Source organism: Platichthys flesus, chromosome 14 (assembly GCF_949316205.1).
Source record: "Platichthys flesus chromosome 14, fPlaFle2.1, whole genome shotgun sequence".
Lineage (NCBI taxonomy): Eukaryota > Metazoa > Chordata > Actinopteri > Pleuronectiformes > Pleuronectidae > Platichthys > Platichthys flesus.
This window is the reverse complement of record NC_084958.1, coordinates 11,931,475-11,953,959: the sequence shown is the minus strand read 5'-3', so window position 1 is coordinate 11,953,959 and position 22,485 is coordinate 11,931,475. Positions and strand designations below refer to the sequence as shown.

At 43.1% G+C, this 22,485-nt stretch overlaps 3 protein-coding genes across 3 annotated transcripts in view; 1 reads left to right on the top strand and 2 right to left on the bottom strand.

Annotated features, from left to right (window-relative positions):
* Positions 1–3,833, bottom strand: part of LOC133968826 (protein unc-13 homolog A-like) — a 30,477-nt gene extending 26,644 nt beyond the window's left edge. Inside the window, exon 1 of the mRNA XM_062405040.1 lies at positions 3,462–3,833. Within this exon, the coding sequence (XP_062261024.1) occupies positions 3,462–3,483 (22 nt within the window). The 5' untranslated portion in view covers positions 3,484–3,833. The remainder of the gene's footprint in view (positions 1–3,461) is intronic.
* A 2,297-nt stretch (positions 3,834–6,130) lies between these two features.
* On the top strand, positions 6,131–11,404 carry LOC133968386 (BTB/POZ domain-containing protein 2-like). Its single transcript, XM_062404384.1, has 9 exons — positions 6,131–6,676; positions 6,775–6,894; positions 8,029–8,185; positions 8,605–8,710; positions 8,815–9,012; positions 9,118–9,310; positions 9,497–9,584; positions 9,996–10,142; positions 10,322–11,404. Exons 1-9 carry the CDS (start codon positions 6,159–6,161, stop codon positions 10,481–10,483), a joined length of 1,689 nt encoding a protein of 562 aa, XP_062260368.1. The 5' UTR covers positions 6,131–6,158; the 3' UTR covers positions 10,484–11,404.
* Positions 11,405–11,788: 384 nt separating this feature from the next.
* Positions 11,789–20,818, bottom strand: LOC133968385 (elongation factor 2b). Its single transcript, XM_062404383.1, has 14 exons — positions 20,682–20,818; positions 18,875–19,089; positions 17,799–17,980; positions 17,504–17,715; positions 17,217–17,395; positions 17,034–17,139; positions 16,589–16,841; positions 16,300–16,495; positions 16,071–16,194; positions 15,369–15,611; positions 14,449–14,802; positions 14,165–14,347; positions 13,767–13,899; positions 11,789–13,181 (listed from the first exon to the last, which is right to left on the bottom strand). Exons 1-14 carry the CDS (start codon positions 20,682–20,684, stop codon positions 12,988–12,990), a joined length of 2,577 nt encoding a protein of 858 aa, XP_062260367.1. The 5' UTR covers positions 20,685–20,818; the 3' UTR covers positions 11,789–12,987.
* Between the last annotated feature and the right edge of the window lie 1,667 nt (positions 20,819–22,485).

Sequence of the window (22,485 nt, the reverse complement as noted above, 5' to 3'; positions counted from 1 at the left end):
GTCAGTAAGCACTTTTTTTTCTGACTCTCACTTCTTCTACTTCATATTTCTTTCATGCAACACGCACACTCAGGCCAACTGGGCAGCTTAAGTGCCATGCTGTTACATCAGCAGGTACAGGAACATATACACACTCTCATGCACATGCACACTCAAATGCAGTGACTGACTCACATCCACCTGCAGCAGTGACGAAAAACCTCTTCTACCATTCACCCCTAAGCCATCTTGATGTCAACTCAACCACACACATGAAAACACATGCATGTAGGTTTACTAAAAGCCAAAATCTGCTCGTATTCAACATTCATTTAAAGTCAAGTCCAGCTTTCAAAACAGAAATAATTGAATGTTATACCAAGAAGACAAAAATGTAACTGACGAAAATGTTGTAATTGTTTAGGCGGATCACGTCAGTGCCTGCTACTTGCAGTGTTTTGGTGTCAACACTAAAACAGCCATTGAAATGTATCGCTACATCAGGAGGATCAATAATACAGGAATTGGATTTTCAACAGTGGAAGGCTGAAATTTAATAATAGCCCACAGTCATAAATCTCTCTGACTGCTTGAGTTACGATGAGAAATGTCAACATGTCCTCACACACAACACAATATTTTCTTACAAGTGTATGTATCTAAGCAGCCAAGATGACCCCACCAAGCACATACTGTTCACTTATGTGGCAATGTCTCATAAACAATAAGCCTGTGAAGGGCTGCAGCACCGGATCAATTGGCTGAAATGTAGGTTATGGGGGAGTAGCCTAGATTCAGGAAACGAGGTCAGAGCTATAACCATCTATCGCCATCTGATTAAATAAGTGAAGGGGCATAACAAATCAAAGTATGGCTGCAAAGTTTTTTTTTTTCTTTAATCAGAGGATGCATAGCGCAGTCTGTAAAACCCGATAATAAATTATGTGCAATGCCTTTTTTTGGAGCAGAGATCCTTCAGGAAGGAGCTCTGACACAGCAGACTCTGACTTATGGGAACGGAGCAGATTGGAGAGGAAACAGAGACTCAACACGGAATCTAGCAAACCCTTCAACTCGAACTATCAGGGAATTTAAAGTAGGAGGGGTGAGCTGAGTTCAGCCACGCAGCGACAAACCCAGGCCTGACGTGATTCACAGGGACGGTGCCTTATTCTGAAGGATCATACACACGCAGATCTGCAGCAGCAGTCCTAGTGGTCGTCGATCAAGACGTTTCATTTAATGATTTATTGTCCAAATCCAGACAGGACCTGAAAGTATATATAAGAAGGATATCTACAGGAGAAGGTTTTTCAGATTTAACCTGTGACTGAATTCTGCTTCATCTGCAGATGCTCCAAAGAAAAGGCTGCCTTTTCAAGCGGCACAAAGTACTGTGGAGGCCTGAAATAGCTCCAGTCAGGTAAGCATGAATGATGTAACAGGAAGAGAAAGAAGGCTGTCTGCCAAGTCTCGTAGCCTTACGCCACTGACAGTCGCAGCCAGAGGTTATGAATGAATAACACCCGGGGTACTAATGATACACCCGGGGCTGACTCAGAGCAGGAGCCGTCAGTGGGTGGACCTGGTGGGATGGAATGAGGTGGGCATCTGTAATGGGTCTGACATAGAGAAGGTGACTTTGAAAGCCCTCAAAGCTTCCTTTTGTCCACACATATTACCATTATTCCATCTATAACATGTCCAGACATCCACACGCTCATTTACTATTGATAAATAATATAAAAGTAATTTTTCTTTACATTAAAAAAAGCCAAGTATTCTGTAGTTTCACGTTTGGCCTTCAGTGATCAAGGATTAAGCATCTTTAGGTTTTTGACTGCACATTGGTCTAAACAGGCAGTTTGAGGATTTCCCCTTGGGATTTAGCCAATAGTGATTATAACAGGGTAACATTGTTGATTCATCTGTCAAATATTTCTCAACAAATCAATAAGTCGTTGTGTCTAGAAAAAGTTTAAAATGAAATCACAGTATTCTATCGCAAATTTAAATCTTCACATTGTTTTGTGTTCATCAACTGTCTGGACCCCTAATGATTAACTTTATTAGAGAATTTAAAAATATAAGAGCTGGAACCTGAACTTGGTTTTATGTATCTTCTGACTTCAACATTTAAATTGCTCCCCTGTGGACAACGTCATTGTCCCCCTTCCATTGAAACAAATATATATATATATATATATATATATATATATATAAATGTTAAAAATAAGGATGTCCAACTGATTTGGAACAAATGTCTCTCTTAAGGTGTCTGTTGAGTTTTTCTTGCGATATTAAAATTTTGCTGCAAACAGATTTCCCTACACACAGACGAATGAAGAATCCAGATTAATCAAACAATGAATCGATTATCAAAGCAGAGCTGTGGATTTTCTTTGGGTGGACTAACGCTTCACTTTTTATTTCTGCCATTTTGAATTGAGAAACTAATCAAGCATGAAAACCATTCTTAGTTGCACCTCTGATAAGATTCTTCGTGGACGTCTGGCTTTTTCTCTGATTCCAAAGGGGAAATAATGGAGGAGAAAACTTTTGACAGCCTTTACTTTTGAGGCACTGCAGTTTCCGAGGGGGGGGTCCTGCCTCTCATATTGCTGGGTATGAAGTGTGTGTGTGTGCGTGTGTGTGTGTGTGTGTGGGGGGGGGGGGGGGGGGTTCCGGAGCAGTAACAGCAGATGCTTATTCATCGCACTGACGGACACCAGCAGCATCATCAGGTGCTGTCAGGGACAGTCTGGTGGGAGGAGGTGACGCATCGCTTGGGTGTGGGGGGGTGGGGACGTGGAGAAATGACGCGCAGCTCCAGTCGGATGCTGAGTATTCCCTCACGACTACAGCAGAGCGGCGGAGGCGGCAAAGCGGTGCGGTGCCGTGCGGTGCGGTGCGGCAGCGGCAGGGGCTTTTCCTCATCCTCCTCCTCTGACTACCCACGCATGAATGAGCAGAGTGGTTCTCACACACGCACACATTGACACACGCGCGCACACACACACACAAACACAAACACACTCACACACACACACACACGTAGGTGAAGCAAACAGCGGTTTTCTTCCTCCTCCGCATGGACACACTCAGAAACTCAGCCTGTGAGCTAACAGCATCCATCAGTCACACCTGAGCTAGCCGTGTGGCATCCATGTCTCTTTCCCTGCTGTCCCTTCAGTCACCAGTACGCAACACATATCTGCCTGAGGTCAAACAGTGGATGGAACAAACATGTCGTCCGGCGGCAGAGGCGTTAGAAGTGTCCCGGTGTCGCCTCGGCTCCGTCACCGCGCCGCTGTGTGGTTTCACGACTAGTCAGCACAAACCCTGCGCCGCTCGGTCCACACCGACTTTCCCGCGGAGCTGACAGCCCGCAGCCGGAGCCCGTCTGTCGGACAACTGCTGCGGCTCCACCAGGGAACACTTCCATACCACACACATACACACACACCGGTGTCCTCTCTTACCTCCCACGCACAGCAGGGACATCTCTGGCTGTCCTCTGTGCTCTGCCGAGCGCTCCGGGATTTGTTGGCTCCGTTAGTCTCCTGGTTACTGGGACAAACACTCAAACTGGTCACGGAGACGAGCCGGCATCGTGTCAGCGGTCCTTCTCGTCTTGTTTTCCTCTGTTGCTCTTTTTACGGGCAGGACGAGAAACACACACACACATATATACACACACGCACGCACGGGAGTGATAACCCTCGCCCCCCTCTCTTTCCTCCTCTGCATTGCCTCAGCTCTCCTCCGCTGGTCCTCCTGCGCGCACAGCCATCTTGTTTCAGCGGCAGGCGGCACCCCTGCGCGCGAGGACAGCTCCGCCGCGCCGCGCCGCCCCTGACGTCACGGTTGATGAGTAGCAGGCAGGAGGGAAGGGGGGCGGGGGGGATGCTACGAGTGTAATTTACCCGATGAGCAATGTGGCGACAGATTGAATTCATTTCCATCCAACGCTGTTTGGATTATTAACCACACCCTTGGTGCTCATTATAGAATAAAAGGCCACGTTTGCAGAGTAAAATGTGTCAAGGCTAAGATCCCCCTGGCCTGAGGATCTGCAGCTTGTAACATCCGTGACATCTATGCTGGGGTTCACGTGAGCTCAACAATGATAAAGCTTTAACTTGTCCTGCAACCAAACTCACAAAAGTCTGCTCCTGTTTTGCAAGAAGTTAACCTGCATGCACAATTTGTAATTTGATAAATTCTAAATGTATCTGGGAGATAGCAATCCAACTTGCAGATAGGTTTCGTGCAATTTATCAATTACACACTTATATTTGTAATGGGGCCAGAGCACTGACAGTCACTGACAGACAGTGAGGCCCTATTGAAATTGTAAGGATTAATATTATTATTTTTCAGGCAAATTAATTAGCTTTTTGAGGGTTTTAACATGCTCAAATTCTTCCAAAAATGTTTATAAAAAATAGAAAGTGGTGCAAATTTACTTTTCATTTTGTTTTTATTTATTATTATTAATTTGTTATTAATTTAATTTGTTGTTATATTTACTTCCTGCGCAGAAGCGGACGATCCTGGCAATTTTAGGGGTTCAGTATCTTGCCAACAACACTTTGGCATGCAGATGGGAAAGAGTGGGGAACGAACCCCCATCCTTCTTGTTGAAGAACGACCACTCTACCCACTAGGCCAAACAGCCTGCTCAGTTTGATGAGAAGCTAAGCACACCAAGAAGATGGACAAATTGTTGTGTGTGTGTGTCTGTGTCATTCTTTGCTGCTTTTGATACACATTTCAGAGAAAACCATTGTATTTTCTACTTTACACATATTTGACAGCCTTACTTAAGAGTTACTTTTGTATTTTTGCATTTTAGATACTGGATGATTTAACATGCTTTAAAAACCTATTGTTAGAAAATAACCAAGTAGTTTCCAGCCTTAGGACACATTTAATTTAATATAATTCTGAATATTCATGCAAAACCTTCTAGTTTATATTCGGTGATCAAATAAATGACATATTGTTCCCATCATCTAGCACAATGAGTAAGGGTCAGTCATTACTCATTAATCAAATCAAACCTCCAGCCTCCTGAACTTTTACTTTGAAGTCTGGATGTCCTCGTTGAAGTTTAGTTAATATTATTTTCAAAAAAAAGCCTTATGTACGCTGTAGAAATGAAATTCAAATAAATTCTCCTTACTGGAAACATTAGTAAATTGTTTCTCATTTACTTTACACACAGGGCGATGCTGCTCACTGACTCAAATTAACTCACCAGTATCCAATATTCAGGATGTGCCTGTCCAAGAATAGATGTGAGTCAGTATGTGGGCAATGTGAATATATCTTGGTGTCTATTTTGTTACACTGGCAAGAAAGTGGATTAAATAAATATCCTGAGCCCTCCGGGGGAACGGGAAACATCAAATAGGAATCCCATGAGTGCTGAGTCAGTCAGAGGATGACAAGAAAGAGAAGCGGAGCGCGTTGAGAAATGATGAAGAATCAGACCACAAAGGAGGCTCAGCAGCAAAGAGTTTGACAGGATTTGTGCAAATCAAAATGTTGAAATGAAACCCGGTGTTCAGAGCAGACACTACAGAGAGTATACACATAAACCCTGCAGTATATATTAAGCCTAACATGAGCAAATAGGGCAGATATCATCATCATCACTGTCGTTGTCATCTTCCCACTAAGTAAAAATAGTACTTTTCAATTTACTTATTGTAGCTACATGGCTAGTGACACTTTTCATATTGTGGATTTTTAAACATGTTTCCCCCAGACATTGTTATTTTTGTAAACTCAAATAAAGTGAATGTATTTAAGATACGTTTTATTCATTAACAGCAGCCTTTAATCAAAAACAAGAAATAGGTAATTATTCATTTATTATCAGGATAGATAATAATGGCTGCAATTCAGGGAATTATTGGTTGCATTGTGGGTCAGGTATTAATGTTGTTCCTGTTTTGTGTTCCATTAATGAACACACAACAGGTTTCACACCAGGTTTTCTTAATCAAACAAACAACGTCTAAATTCTGGAGTTAGGGGAACAGGTAGAGAGTTGCGTGTAGTACCAATAATAATCATCAGGGGGCAGCAGGTTGAGGCAGTGACTGCTGTTTCAACTGGAAATACACAAAACGACGAAGTGTGTTGTTTACGCATACGCTAAGTCCAAGATGGCTGCTGGAGACAACAGCGGCAGGCCTCCTTGCCTTAATTTCTCCGGAGCGGGTCCTTTGGGAAACAGCCAGCCCAGTAACAGCGTTTTCTCGATGCCTGCGTCCAACGGCGGAGGGGTCGGTGCGGCCGGGGGAGGGTCGGGAGTCGCGAGGCGTCCTAACCCGCAGCTGGGGCCTGGCGGCGGCGACAGCAACGGTGTCGCGACCGGAGCGCCGCCGACTGCGCAGAACTCCCTGCAGCAGTCCGCTGCGGCAGGTGCTGCGGCAAGCGGAGCCATGGCCACCCAGGCGTCCAACATGGCAACCGCGGCGTCGAACGCGTTGCAGGCGGCCGCGCCGACCGCCACTCCGGCGGCCGCGTCCGTGCTGGTGTACCGGGAGCCGGTCTACAACTGGCAGGCTACGAAGAGCACCGTGAAGGAGCGCTTTGCTTTCCTGTTCAACAACGAGGTGCTGAGCGACGTTCATTTTCTAGTGGGCAAAGGAATGGGGGTCCAGAGGATACCTGCACACAGGTAAGAGGGGCAATATGTGAACAATGTCTACCGGCTACTTCTGAATGTGTAACGCGTCCTGTGTTGACCCGTGTGCCGCTGCTTGTTGACACCGTCAGGTTTGTTCTGGCTGTGGGGAGCGCTGTGTTCGATGCCATGTTTAACGGTGGGATGGCGACGACCTCAACGGAAATCGAGCTTCCAGATGTGGAACCAGCTGCTTTTCTCGCCCTGCTGAAGTAAGGAAGGACAGATCATGTGAACTGACGACCTGCCTGTCATTAAAGTGGACGTGTGTTGTTATTGTTACATGCAGTATTTAGTCAGGTTATTATTGTATAGTATATAGTAAGTTATTATATTATTTAAACATGGGCAAGAACTCAGTTTTGTGCGTTATATCAAATTAAGCACAATATTCAGTCAAAGTATTTCTTAATATTTTAGCCTTTTACTCAAAATAGTTACTTCTCTTTGTAAATATAGGATGTAATAAACTAATAAAATATGGATATAAAAGCATTTTTTATCTGCCCACTTAGACGATTTTCTAAAAGTAAAGTGCACATGGGGACAGAGCTGGTACGTATAATTAAACCGATTGACTCAAATGTTTTTAGCTGGTTTTTGAATGAATCAGCAAATCTTAAAGATGTAGGTTGGGTGTTCCACGGCTTTGGTGCTATTGCCTCAAAAGCCCTGTTTCCATAAGTCATGATACAGTGGCATAGGGTAGATCGATTTATTTTATTGGATCTGAGAGAGCAAGCAACTGAGAATAAGGGTAGATTAGATCTGTTAGATATATGGAGGAGCCTGATGGTGCAGTGGTGGATATGTGAGGCTGAGAAGTTTAAACTGAATTGTAACCATCTGTTTGACCTCGTGATAAATCTGGTGGCTTTGTGTATTGCTTGTATTGTAATGTATAAGCAGCTGGTAATGTTATTACTAACATCTAAATGATAGGCTCAGACAATGCAAAATCAATCAGGTTAAGCTTCCAAATCAATAAATTAGTGACATAGTAAAATTGGTCAAACTGTTGTGTTAGAGCAACTTGTAAAAAAGTTGTAAATATATTTATTGGCAAGCTTGATTTGCTTAGGATAAGCAGTTCCATTTCAGCTTAATGTTTAAATGGTACCAATGACGACTCTATTTACGCTTTGTCTACTTATTATGCTTGTGTGTTTTGTTTTGAGGACATTGTCATAACTTTTCATTTGAAGAAAAAATATTTCAGTAAACATCTTGAAAAGATGCATCTGGACTACAGGGTTTCGTTGAAGTCTATTTGATTGGACTCAAAAGCTTGAGTGGCATCTTCAAGACATAAAGAGAGCCTCACTCACACGTGGATTCTCCCACAGGTTCCTCTACTCTGATGAAGTCCAGATCGGGCCTGAGACAGTGATGACCACACTCTACACGGCTAAGAAGTACGCTGTGCCGGCCCTGGAGGCTCACTGCGTGGAGTTCCTCAAGAAGAACCTGAGAGCAGACAACGCTTTCATGCTGCTTACACAGGTCAGGTTAAACCCCTTTTGAAAAACAAATACATACAGAGAATACCTGCCATGGAACTTCTTTTATTATCTAGTTTGACATTCATAACTTAACACAAATAAATCAATCAATAAATACACAACAATGACATCCTCTATATAGCTCGAGAAATAGGGAAGTGATTTCTTGGACTAGAGAATTGCAGTTTTATCGAGGCGAAACTAATCTACCTAAAAGACGTGAATCGGATCCATTGATTCACAAACTCAACAATGCCCCACCCAGCACTTTCAGCAGTATCTGAAGAATTTCCAATGCTGGTATTGGAACATCTCTAATTAAATCATAAACTCTTCTTACTCCTGTTGTCAGTTTAGTGAATTTGTCATTTACCTATGTACAAATGCATTTCTCAAACTGATGTTTTTAATTTTTTTCAGGCTCGGCTGTTTGATGAGCCTCAGCTCGCCAGCCTTTGCCTAGAAAACATTGATAAAAACACTGGAGACGCTCTTGCTGCTGAGGGCTTTACAGACATAGACCTGGGTAAATCCTGCACTCTCAGCCTCAATCATGCTGTTCCTTTTGAAGGCCATTTGTTTCAATGTGTTGTGCAGCAGGCCATTGATTTTTATGTCTCCCTCCTTTAGATACATTGGTGGCTGTGCTTGAGAGGGATACTCTCGGGGTGAGGGAGGTGCGTCTGTTCGGAGCTGCGGTGCGTTGGGCGGAGGCCGAGGCTCACAGGCAGCAGTTGCAACCGACACCTGAAAACAAACGCAAGGTCCTGGGCAAAGCGCTCACACTCATTCGCTTCCCTCTCATGACCATTGAGGAGTTCGCTGCAGGTGAGAGACAACAGAGTAAACTGTCACTGTCTCTTTAATGCTCTCGCTCTTTGGCGACCTCAGACTCTTGATTATTCTCTGTTGGTTTTGTCAATGTCTCTTCAGGTCCAGCCCAGTCCAGTATTCTCACAGACAGAGAGGTGGTGAGTCTCTTTCTCCACTTCACAGTAAACCCTAAGCCCCGTGTAGAGTTCATCGACCGGCCTCGCTGCTGCCTCCGCGGGAAGGAGTGCAGCATCACACGTTTTGGACAGGTGGAGAGCCGCTGGGGGTACAGCGGGACCAGTGATCGCATACGGTGAGAGAGGAGCAGAACATTTTAATAATTTCAGTCTTTTAACAAAAACACAAACTGAATGAATTGAGATGTTGTGGCATATTAATTCATATGAATGTGCGATTTACATATGAAATTGGCCTATGATTTCATCTGCCAGGATAGTTACTGTGTAGTCAATGAAAATATATTCCCTCTTCCTCTCAGGTTCTCAGTAAACAGAAGGATATTTGTGGTTGGTTTCGGCCTCTATGGCTCCATACATGGACCCACAGACTACCAGGTCAACATACAGGTATGGACCCTTCAGAATTCAGATGAAAGTCTCATCCCTTGGCAGCCATCTAGGCAAAAAACCCTAGTATTTATTTCAAGAGCCACAGATGCAATTTTAATGGTCACTGGGAAATAAAAACTGCATGAACAAAATTTTATGAAAAATCCAATAACACAGTATTAAATCAGAAAGAATCGGCCCTGTTGCTCCCCCCGCACAAAGTAAAAAAATGAAGAAAAAAAATTAACTATATATGAACTATTTGCAATCAGTGCAAAAACATGATTGGCTTGGTGCTATATTTGTCATACAACTGCCATCTTTGGTGTTTCAGACTTTTCTTGTCAGAAGTGGTTTGTCTTTCTTTAATAACATCTCTGATCCTGTTTAACATATTCTGGATGTTTGTGAAACCTTCTCTTCATGCAGATAATTCACACAGACAGTAACACGGTGCTGGGACAGAACGACACAGGCTTCAGCTGTGACGGCTCAGCTAACACATTCAGAGTCATGTTCAAAGAACCAGTGGAGATTCTACCCAACGTCAACTACACTGCCTGCGCAACACTTAAGGTTTGGGAATTTTTTGTGAATAATGAATAAACCAACAAATCATTAAACTTGCTCAATGCTATTCAGCAGTGCACTAGAGTATAGGATGTTTTATTTTCCCCTTAATGGTTATAATGAGATAATCTGATTAGCTTCTATTGAGTATTCAGCTTCCTCTTCCTCCTCTTTCTGACGTACAGGGTCCAGACTCTCATTATGGGACGAAGGGAATGCGAAAGGTTACATATGAGTCATCATCCACCGGCACAAAGACCTGTTTCACCTTCTGCTACGCAGCGGGCAACAACAACGGCACTTCCGTCGAGGACGGACAGATTCCTGAGGTCATCTTCTACACATAGTCACCTCCGACATGGCAACGATTTTCCATCAAATGTGACTGACTGACACCAGCGCAGGGCCACACCTCAGCAGCCCAACTGGGGACTAATCTGTCAGACATCATACTGTTCCCTCCATATAGTGTCCTACCGTCGGCCACATGGGAAGACAACTTGCTGTGGGGCGATGTAGGTCACTACATGGGGTGTAGCTCGTCATTTGAGATGCTTTCTCTCTTTCTTAGTGACTTCTTTTTATCCCATTGTGTTGTAGTGGTGCCAGTCTCTGAAACAGACATGACTGTAACAGACTCCACGGGAGAAGCAGAGAGGGAGGGAGGAGCCTCTTAGATCAGTCACAGTATCCATGTCCCTGCTGTGGATTGACGGCATAAGGCTTGACACTGAATTCTTCTTAAGCTGTATGATTCCCCTTCCTGTACTCAGCAGCATTTGTGCGAAGGAGAGTCGCAAGTGTATGAATGTACAGTAATATCACATTTTGCCAAGAAACGATCCTCACCATTGTTCAGTATAGACCAGCATTTCACTGACATGACTTCCATAGACTTGAAGACCTCATAGGATTAAAGGATTCTTGGCAAATTCGAACCAAACTTCATACTAATCTTAACAATATGGTTATGGTAAGCAATTTTGGGTTTCTACATACAGTACAATCTGTGATATCTTGTGTCCTTGCTTGGTAGTTGCCTATAACCAAGATACCTTGCACTTCTTGGCCTTGCATATGTTCATTTGGTTGTTCTATGGATGCACACTGATTCTTCAGATATGTTTCTATTTAGCTTTGTTTTAAAAAGTGTTGGGGAAGAACTTTCCTTCTTGGTGCGGAGGTTAAAGGGTTGTATATTAAAGTGGCATTTATTAACATTATATATGTAACTTGAAATAACTATTGATTAAAGAGTGAGGAAAACATATTGTGATGCTTGTTTCTTTAACTCTTCATCAGAAGTAAAAAATATGACATTTTGAGGAATGTGCTTTGTTGTAGAGGATTGGTACTTCCTGGGATATGCCCAGCAAATGGTTAACATAGCTGAGACAACATTTATCGGCACCTTTATAAACTCACTAATCTATGTTCTTCTTTTCATGGGATGAAATGTGAAATTACATAAAAAAGTTAATAAATAAAATCCTGAGATGGAAATGCCAGTGGTACAGAAGAATTAGGCAAGTACAAGCTAGCAAGAATAAATTCAGTGAATGAGTGAATTTTCATTTTTCAGTGAACTATCCCTTTTAATAAAGTACAAAATCGACTGACGTTCCTTCCATCTTGTAGGGGAAGTTGTCTTTAATCAAGTTTCTCTCCGTCGTGTCATTAGCACAAAAACCTTTGATGTAACAAACAAGTATTTTCATCATCACTCTACCTGACAGTTATTGACTTTGATGAATTGAGTATTTAAAATATAAAGATAATGAAATGGCCTACTTTTATTCCTTGAGTTCTTAGTTTACATTAACTGAGAAATTAGCATGGCAGACTGAAACATTGAAGATTCAACAGTTGCCTTATCAGTATTTGAATCTTTTATTTTTTTCTTAATTATTATACAGTATATGCATTACCAAACCCCGATAACTCGTGAATTAAGAAATAGCAATCCATCATTATTTAATATTACATTGGTAATTGTCGAAATGGTCACTGAAGCGACAGCCAAGCAAATATTCACATAAGAGAAGCCAATGCTGTTGAATTGTTGTATTTTTCCTCAATAATATGATAAATGTTTAATCGCTTATCGTTTCCTTTCTGTTAATCAACTTTTAAATCAATCAACTGGTTATTTCTAATCCAGTGTACTGTTGGTTTTCTGGTTGTCTCTGGAAACGCTGACACATATAGTGGGAGTCAACAGGGGCCGCAAAGACATTAATCAGTATCAATAGTGTTGTCTAACTCACTTTCATAAAGTCAATATTCTTATATCTCAAAATGTCAAACTTTCCCTTCAGCTTCTCTCAGCTGACTGTAGCAATAACAACATTTCAGGAGTCACATTTTTCCTCATGCTTAAATGTTTTAATTCAGTACATCCACTGAACAAAGGTCCAATTCAGGAAGCTTTAAATTCTGTAACACTTTAATGTAATTCCCATGGTTTTATTTTACCATGAACCATTTAAATACACGTTATTGCAGCAGTATCACAGTGCAGTGAACAGGCCCGTCCTGGCAGAGGAGTCGGGGGGGGATAAGGAGGAATAGAAGAAACAAGGATTTTTCAATACTACTGCTTTAATCTAATTGTTCCCCAAAACCCTTGCCCTAGGCACTTGGTGTCCTTCAGCCGTGAAATGAAAAAAAAAGATAGCATTGCGGCTTCCACTAGCCTCAAACGAAAATGTAAGCATTGTTTCTGCTCTGGACTCATAGCCAAAGAATTTTGTGCAAAGTATCTGTAAGCCTGTACAAAGATTTTAAAGTGCCCACGGGGTAGGGTTTAGAGATTGATTTGGTTTAAATCTTTTTAATCCAGGGTCGGAGTTTACATTTTGTCCAAGTAGTTTTCGAGGAGGGGGATGCCTTCTTTCAGGCCTTTGCGTTTCCTAATCTCAGCAACAACTTGGTGGGCTCTGCAGGTGGGATCGCTGGGGTCCCCCGGGAGAATCTGCCAGTGGTCAAATATGCATTGAGGGAAGGCCTGTCCTCCAGTGTTACTGCGCAGGTCAGCTGTGAACCCTGGAGGAAATAAACATATATAAATAGAACTGCTCTCTCTGACAACAATGTGACTGTGATCAGCTGGAATTGCCTAACATCTTCATTAAGTTTGATTTGTTGTAAACAAATTAGTCTGAGGATGCATCATAGACTTAAAATAGATATGGATGACATGATTTGACGCCTAAAAATGAAGCCAAGGCATCTTGATCGCCACCTGGTGGCTGGCTGCAGTATAGGTCATTAATCCTGCCAGTTTTCTGTCATTTTAGGTGGTCGTTGTAATACTGGTGTTGTATACTAGCTTAGTGTCTTGATAGTGGGAGGAAATCAATAATCCATCTTTATAAAAGAGTCTAAGATACGCACAGACTTTTTTCAATGTCCTTCATGTAATTTTACAATATTTAAAATAATCACACTAAAAACACTAACATGGATCTTAATGTACAGACACTTCAAAGAGCATATTTAATCTATTCATACTTAATTTTATTCAACTCTATTGGGTCAAACTAGCGAAATACAATTTTATCAAGAAACTACAGGTTTAATAGTTAGATCCAACAATAAACAGATTCACAGACTGATGCACAAACTCACCAAATGACTCGTTGACAGGCAGGAAGGCTTTCACCACGAACATGGGAGTTCCCATCACCTGGGATTCCTCGAACACGTGACCTCGTTTCCTGTTTAACACGCCATAGATCCCACCGACCACCTGCTCGGGGCACTGTACAAATACGAGGCACAGCGGTCAGAAATACTCTCTAAACTGGCTCGAAGAAGTTGAACATTAACAGCAAGACACTTGATTAATGTCTAACATTTTATGGGGATTATATGTTTAGTGTTTGTAAGTTATGTTTCTCTATCTCTTCAAATATACTCACGGCAAATGTAGTCTTTGTATATGTCGACATGAAGGGTCATAGATTTACAGAATTAACAGTCTTGTTTATCACTTTGTTTTTGAGATTGGCCGCCTCCACACATACCTGTATCTCCACCAGGTAAATGGGCTCCATGAGACGGGGCTGAGCGGTGAGCTGGCAGGCGTACAGGACCCTACGAGCTGTGGGAATAATCTGCCCTCCACCACGGTGGATGGCGTCTGTGTGCAGCGTCACATCATAAATGTCGAAGCGAATGGATCGCATGTTTTCCTCACATAGCGCGCCCTGCAGGATGAAGACAGAGAATGCATCAATGTTTTCTGGAGGATGCGAGTACATGTACAAACAGTGAAATGTAAGTGCAACCATTATGAATCGCTGCCCACCTCTTTGGTTGCCCACTGGAAACCGGCCACCACACTGTCCTTGATCTCGTTGAGGTACTGAACTCCCTTCGTCATGTCTATCAGCAGGTTGGGCCCCGACCCGTCTGGACCGAAGCACCAGATCTTCCTGGCCTCCGTCACCTCCCACTCGTACTTGTCTGCGAGGTATCGAGCGCGAACCTTCAGCTCCTGCCGAGCGCTGACGTCCCCCTTCTCGATATCCTCACCCAGGCCGTCAGGAAAAGGACGGGACTTCATGAAGAGACGATTGTGCTTGTTGGGCGACTTGGACAAACACATCTGGTCTGATTCTTCTGACACTGTCTCTCTGTAAGAAACGACTGGGTCTGATTTCTGGAGAGAGATGAAGGGAAAGGACATCATGCTTGAACATAGAGGTGGTAGTGCACTAAGGTGAGGACATATGAGTTCATTTAAAGGTTCAGTGTGTAGAACTTGGTGACATCTAGTGGTGAACTTGAATGTTGCAGCTGAATACCCATCATCTCAATATGGCTGCCTATGTAGAGAGGTCCCACTCATGATGTAAATATAAAGTGTTAATAAAGTGATAAAATATAAATGGCTGATTCTACTATAAAGAAAAAAACAATTCATACAATGTAGGTGATTACACATTAGTGAAAACATCACTAGGATTGTTATATATTCAATTTCTGCCAATAGATCCCTTTCACCTAAGTCGTACACACTGAATCTGTAAGTCTGACTAGCGAGGCTCAGATATGGGCCAGGTCTTGGTCATATTAGTCGAGTGAAGAAGCTTGACCTGTTTTTCACCTCATGTTACTGCTTCCATGTAAATAAATACATTTTGAATTAATTTCTGATTCAGCTTAATAACATTGACCCGCGGATCCTATTGAAAGAACTCTGTCCCTCTGTCATGGCCGTCTCACCTTCAGTGGAATGCAGGCGTGGTCCTCCTCCAGGTCTTTCAGGCAGATCTCCAGGTGCAGCTCCCCCGCTCCGGCGACGATGTGCTCCCCGGACTCCTCGATGATGCACTGCACCATGGGGTCGGACTTGGCCAGGCGCTTCAGACCCTCCACCAGCTTGGGCAGGTCAGCGGGGTTCTTGGCCTCCACAGCGACTCTGACCACCGGGCTCACGCTGAACTTCATCACCCTCATGTTGTGGGCCTGCGGACAGAGCCACCAAGTTGACAGTTGCGACCATACCTCATTATAAATACACTGTACAGAAAGGAAATGTCCCAGTTCACCCCTTAGCCCTACCACTTGGTCTAGACCCTTTGTTTTGAAAAGAGCCATGAAGGGGTGGTGTTGCCTAATTTCTCTATGTGATGTAGAGGTAGTGGCCATCCAGCTCTTCAAACAACCCTCTTCAACGTAGTGTATTCAAAACCGTTAGTTGATATTGTTTGTCATTGTAATAACGTTGGTTGACTGCTCATGACGTAGCAATTGGTGTCCCAGCTCCTAGGAAAAGATATCCTAGTCCTACCCCTTCTGGCTCCGTTTTGAGGGGACACTACCCAGCAAGGGGCCCCTCGTATCTAGGGGTAGGGCCAAGGGAGAGGAATCAAGACACGCCACACCACTGTTTGTTGCATGAAGGAGGGAGGAAAAAAGGCATACTTGTTCAAAGGTGGTAATGGTCCCTGTCTTAATAAGGTACTGGTCAACTCCAACAAGACCCACGATGTTGCCGCATGGGACGTCTTCAATAGGCTCCACATAGCGGCCCATCATCAGAATGGTCCTGGATAAAAGAAGAGAACAACGTTTGATGAACAAGTGGCCAACCAATAACCTGGAAACACATGAGGAGCAGAGATGCTGTAGTTTCTAAACAAGATACGTTCACCTCTGGATGGGTTTGCAGTAGAGGTCCTCTTTCTTGCCGGGCGTGAAGTTTGGCCCCATGATGCGAACTTTCTGACCAGTGGACACACATCCAGAGAACACACGGCCAAAGGCGTAGAAACGACCCTTGTCGGTGGTTGGCACCATCTTGGAGATGTACATCATCAGCGGAGCCTTGGGGTCACAGTTCCTGATACCTGAAATGAGAGATTATGTTCGGCTCAACATCTAAATAAAGTAATTGTCATGTTGCTCCTAATTAAATGATGTCTCGTCCATGTTTCACTGACCCATGGCAACCTCGTCGTCTCCTGGCCCCTCGTACAGCAGCTCACAGCGGTATCTCTGTGCAGTGACGGGGGAGGGCAGGTGGATAGTGATCATCTGGAGCAGGGCCTCTCCAGCCGGCAGCCAGCGACGCATTACGGCCTTCAGCAGGGGCTTCCCCTCCTTGTCCTTGTCCTCCGAGTCCAGTTTGACATCCAGCTTCTCAATGAGTTTGGCCGCCTCGTCCTTATTGAAGTTCATGATGGCATCGAACACCTTAGAGGAAAATGAGAGAGGGCGAGTACAAATGAAGACATCCTCTTTTACTTATTTAGTTATTATGATGGCAGAGAAATGAAACAATACTCATGAAAACTGGTGCAGTCTAAAGCCGTTTTTCAGACAGGAACTCTGGAAAATTCATCAGATGAATTAATGCAGTTTTTTCAAGGTGTTTTTTTCAGTTACCTTGAAGATGGGGTCCAAAACAAGCTGGCAAAAGGTGCGAGGGAGTTTCTGACCATCGGGACCGATAGCTGTCTTACTAAATTTGCCGACACTTGGATCAAAATATCTGGAAGAGGTATAAAATATTTAACAAACATGCATTACAGCCTGGCAACATTTCTCTATCAATGCACTGGTGTTTACCTGTCTCCCCACAACTTCTTCATCATGTCCTCCACTTTCTTACTCCTCTCTGCTGGTCCCAGCTGAGCATATCCTTTCGAAGCAAACTTCGCTACGTACATCTCAGCAAACTGCTTTAGGGTGAATGCCCAGCCGTGGAGGCCAGAGCCGAACCCGACTGTGCCGATGATAGGGTCAATCTGAGAGAGAAGAGCCCATTCGTCTTGGCTATCACAAATAAAATACTGTTACTTTAAATTTGAGGTGTATTAGTGCACAAGTGTGTGTCTGTGGTGCATGTGCCATACCATGATGCTTCCCATGGGTCCTCCCTCGTCCTCTCCGTAGGTGGAGATAATGACGTTGACGTTCTCCACGATGCGCTGGAAGGTCTGGAAGAGCTCGTCGGGCTTCAGCTGCAGCTCGAGCAGTGCGCGGTCCATCTTGTTCATCATCAGAACCGGTTTGATTCGCTCAGCGATGGCCTGCCGCAGCACGGTCTCCGTTTGTACACACACGCCTGGCAGAGGAAGCAAGCAGGTGAGCGTGGGAAGGGCACTTGTGAGATGGGGGAGGCAAAGACGTGAAACATTGTGCGATTACCTGAGACACAGTCCACCACCACCAGGGCTCCGTCAGTCACCCTGAGGGCAGCGGTTACCTCAGAGGAGAAGTCAACGTGACCCGGAGAATCAATGAGGTTGATGAGGAAGCCGTTGCCGTCTTTACCCTGCTTGATAAACGCCAAGTCATTGTCTTCGAGCTCGTAGTACAAGGAGATGGCCCTGAGTCACAGACATGGCGTAATTTAAAGTCTGAACAAGTGTTTGTCTATCAACACCAATTCATCTTAAAATATGTATAAGGAATGAATACAAAAAAATAATACATTTAACTGAATACTCTTCAGTGAGACGAGAGAGGCTGACAAGCTTAGTTCAAGTTTTATTCAATGACCCAACTCAAACTATTTCAGTCAATCAGTGTCAGTGCTGGTACATGTACTGGCTTCAGATTGAAACATCTGGGTGAATTTTTATAAAAAACAATTTGTCTTCTCTAAACATCTTCAAAATTTACATTTTATTAAAGGAACTAGAAAGCTAGATTAACGTTTTGCTGGGACTAACATTAGAGTTGAGATGTTGTATTAAATAGATAGTAGGTAAAATTCTGTATGTAGGATATATATCTGTATATACAAAAATCTGTTGGGCTCTCGCTGAAATTATATTTCTATTATTAATAGTATTTCATAATAATAACAGGCCAAATGGGATTCTGTGTCAATGTTTCTTTCTTCTGTGATGTTGTAGACACAGATTGATCTTGAGAGCCTGTTTCCTCCGCCACTCTCACTATGGGCGAAGGGGTCCCACAGGAATAATACGCATTGCACAGCAGTTGTGCAGTGGTTTTCTCATGTCAATCAATCAATCTGATCATCCCACAGCCAAGGTCCTGATGAAGCTCAGATGTATTTCTAAGGGTTAAATTCATAAATGCTACCTAAGTATGTTTCCCCACCCAAAATTGAAATAAAGTTATTGCACACTTTGTGATTAATACTACAAAATAATTAAGAATTCTTGGGATTTCCAACCAAGTTTTCAGGACCTTCACTGTTTGGCACAATAACACAGAGCTGTTTCTGGGCCCTGTGCTCTGAGGCAACGCACGTGGATTTGATGGTGATGCAGCGCTCCTGCTCGTCTTTGCGCGTGTCTGTGAAACGGGTCTCCCCTGCCCGGGACGATGCGATGATCCCCGCCTTGGACACCAGCGAGTCAGTCAGCGTGGACTTGCCGTGATCCACGTGGGCGATCACGGATATGTTTCTGATGTTGGACTTCTTGTCCATGATGGCACGGATCTGATCCACTGTGAAGTTCACCTGGTGGAGAAGGGGAGGGAGGGTAAGGGGGTCATGTGGAGTTCCAACCAGCAGCGGTTGTAATAATATTTATGTCCAGATCTCTACTGCTGTTCAGAGTGGAGTTATAAAAAGAAAGACATGTCTGTAACTGAATCCATGGGCCTGATCAACACCGCATGTAGACTTCACCTTCTGGTCTCTGACCAGAAGCAGAAGTGCTGAATCACTAGCACCACATTACTCAATCATGCAGGGAGTGGAATGTTATCAATGTTAGACCTTAAATTACAATAACAATATGTCAAATATATAAAAAATACGCTAAATAATGATTTGAAATATTATTGAACAGACAAAACATAGGTGTTTCAATATGTGCGTAACGATTGAGGGCTTAAACTGCTTTATATCAAACATAATTAGTTTATTTTGATCTGGAGGTTATGTTTTCCTAATCGTCCCTTTGTTTGTTGATGGGTTTGTATGTTTGTATGTTAGCAAGACTACACAAAAGATACTGAACTGATTAACACGGAACTTGGTGAAAGGGTGTGGTACGGGTAAGGAAGAACCCATTACAATGTCATGCAGATCTGGATCAGGGGACACCTCCAGGATATCTTTTTCACTTTTTTTTTTAATGCTATGAGATAAATTTTCAGTAATTCCCAGTGACAACAAAAAAAACTGACGTAAAATAAGTAAAATAAAGTTGGTGCATAAATTGAGAAATAAAATTGATGTTTGCATTAATTCTGGGACTTTTAAGACCGTTAAGGGGTTTTGTGATCTTTATGTCATGGTATGAAACATATTATTTAAAGAATAAATCACCATAGTGGGTTTAAATGGACCTATATAAAATTACTAACTAGTAAGTTTGGGACTAATAAAATGCATCTTAATTAATATGACAAAAAAAGGGACAGTATAGATTGAAAGTATAGATGTCTAACATAATTCTAGCATTATGTTAGACATAACATAATGCCTAACATAATGCACATGTACATGCGCACATACTAATCCTAGATATCCAGACTTAGTAATATCTGTAGTCATAGATGTTTTAAGGCCATTTAAAGTTATCCACCATGGTGAGGCGGTGCTGCAGCTTCGTTTAGGTGATGTCTTTATTGGAGGCCAAAAATATTGAACTACATATTTCTGTCGCCCCCTCCAGACCGGTCCAAACCTGCGGGTTATGGAGATAACAGGATTCACCGACATGCACATGAGAGCAGTCAGGACATGTCCCCTCACATCGTGTCACAGCTTGATATTAAAAGATTTGTTGTGAACGTCACAGAGCGCAGAGGCCCAGGCAGCTTTTAGGCCACAGTCCTGCTCCTAATCAGCTGCTGCGTAGGTAACACACATACACACGCACACAAACACACACACTGGTCCTCCATCTGAACACACTCATCACGTCACAAAACACCGGGCATCGGCATCCTTGGGAGCCGCACTCGCCCCTGACAGTCTCCGAAGCTTGTTGCACTCAAACTGTCATGATGATCCAGAGGAGCCGCTGTCAGCTGGTTTTCTTTCTCCTGCTTCAAAGATACAAAATACACAATAGGAGCACACACACACTGTGGACTCACCATTTTGTCTGCAGGTGGTTGCTATTCGTGTGAGTCGGTTTATTGCTGTGAACTCTTGGAGGACAGGCAGTCCCGGTGCTGCTGCTGCTGCTGCTACTGCTGCTGCAGGGCAGAGGCTGCAGCAGGGGGCGCTGATGAGGCAAAGTGTGGGTGCGTGTTTATGTTTGTGTGGCTTTGCGAGCGCGCTGCTGCGCTGCTGCGCCATCCAGTCCCTGCTGGGTGTGTTAGTGCGTTTTCGTTATTCTCTTTGCATGCTGTTTTTATTATTAACCGTTAGTTAGTCTTCGTAGCAACTTCACACCCAGCTCTCTCTGATCTTTCCTCTGACGAAGAAATGCACAATTTTGGCTTCTTCCTTTAGTTTGAGTAGGTTTGAGTAAGTGTATCTCATATTCTGCCAACATAGATATGAATGCTGCCGTCTTGCACTATCGTAGTCAGTAGTGATCGGGCTATGTTGCCATGTTAGCGAAATCTTTTTAAGTTTTGGAACAGTCCAAAAAGGCACATTGACACCTAAATTCAAAATGTTTATAAACCTTACATAGACTAATTCAGTTCATATATGACTCAGCTTTTCTAACTCAGTCACTTCTACACATCAGTAAGACTTAATTGTCATCAGTGAGTCACCTTCAGTGGATTATTTATGCAGATGTTTATTTCTTGAATTATGGAGCAAATGATAAAACTGTACACAGAATGTTTCAGGGGCAAATATACAAATTCTTAATGGGGTGGATCTTTACCTAGACTGTATTTGTTGTATTTCATTAGGGCCTGACAGGCACTGACAGACGTGAGGCCCTATTGAAATTGTAAGGATTATTATTAGACGTTTTTTATCCATGCTTTTTTGTCACTTAATCGCTTTTGAATAAAATATTAGTTAAGTATGTCCAAAAGAACCCCGCCACTTGCAGCAACAACACAGCGGTTGGGTTCATTCTTCCCTGTCAAAGATCATCTGAGGTTTTACCACTTCAGGATGCAGTAGCAGTTGTCTGCCACCTGAGGGCAGAGCAGCACCAAGCAACTATAGGGGAGGTTGAGAGAAACTGAAATGAGGGGGGGTGGGGATTGGTGGTGGGGTGAGATAAAAAGGAGGTGAAACATGTGATGCACCTGTGTGTCTGTGAATGTGTACATATGAACATGTATGCAAAGGGGACTTGGATGATTTCTGTTTCCTCTGTGCACTCAACTCCACACGCTAAGAGGAGAAGCTCTGCTCTGAAAATATACATTCTTCACAGATGCAGCATCGCAGACATAATGGGCCCACAAGGGAGCGGCTGAGTTCCTAACTGCATTCTTTTTTATTCTTTTTACACAACAAAGATTATTTGAAACCATTTTTCATTTCTTCGGCAGGAAGATGGCTCGTGTTAAATGGATTTCTCTCCAGGTGGTCTTCAGCTGTTGGGCAGTGGCCTAGAGGCTACATTTTCCTGATGAAGGGGCAGAAGAAATTTAAAGTAATTATTGCTGAAGGAGGAATTAACCAAGCATATCTTGTTTTTATAACCTGAAACCACCAGCTTGCGATTAACATCAACTGATAACTGATCTATAAAGTATCACTACATTTTTAACCATGAAAAATCCCATTAACTTAAAACAACCCTGTATGAACATTAGAAAGGGGAACTGTCTTTTGTTTTATCTCAACAGGTGACAGAGAACACACCAACTGAATCAAAGGGAAAAAAACACAACATTTATAAACACAAGGGAAGAAACATATTAAAGTTTGAGTTCGAAATCCAATCAGTCCTGAGGCCTTGTCAACAGACACAGATAT

Bases quoted from the DNA above. Each gene is read 5' to 3' on its own strand.
- LOC133968386 (XM_062404384.1), top strand. From the start codon at position 6,159: ATGGCTGCTGGAGACAACAGCGGCAGGCCTCCTTGCCTTAATTTCTCC. The intron at 6,895-8,028 runs GTAAGGAAGGAC...ATTCTCCCACAG, and splicing joins GCTTTTCTCGCCCTGCTGAA to GTTCCTCTACTCTGATGAAG. The intron at 10,143-10,321 runs GTTTGGGAATTT...TCTGACGTACAG, and splicing joins CTGCCTGCGCAACACTTAAG to GGTCCAGACTCTCATTATGG.
- LOC133968385 (XM_062404383.1), bottom strand. The intron at 16,195-16,299 runs GTGAACGTATCT...TCTTTTATCCAG, and splicing joins TACTGCAAACCCATCCAGAG to GACCATTCTGATGATGGGCC. The intron at 15,612-16,070 runs GTATGCCTTTTT...CTCTGTCCGCAG, and splicing joins CCATTACCACCTTTGAACAA to GCCCACAACATGAGGGTGAT.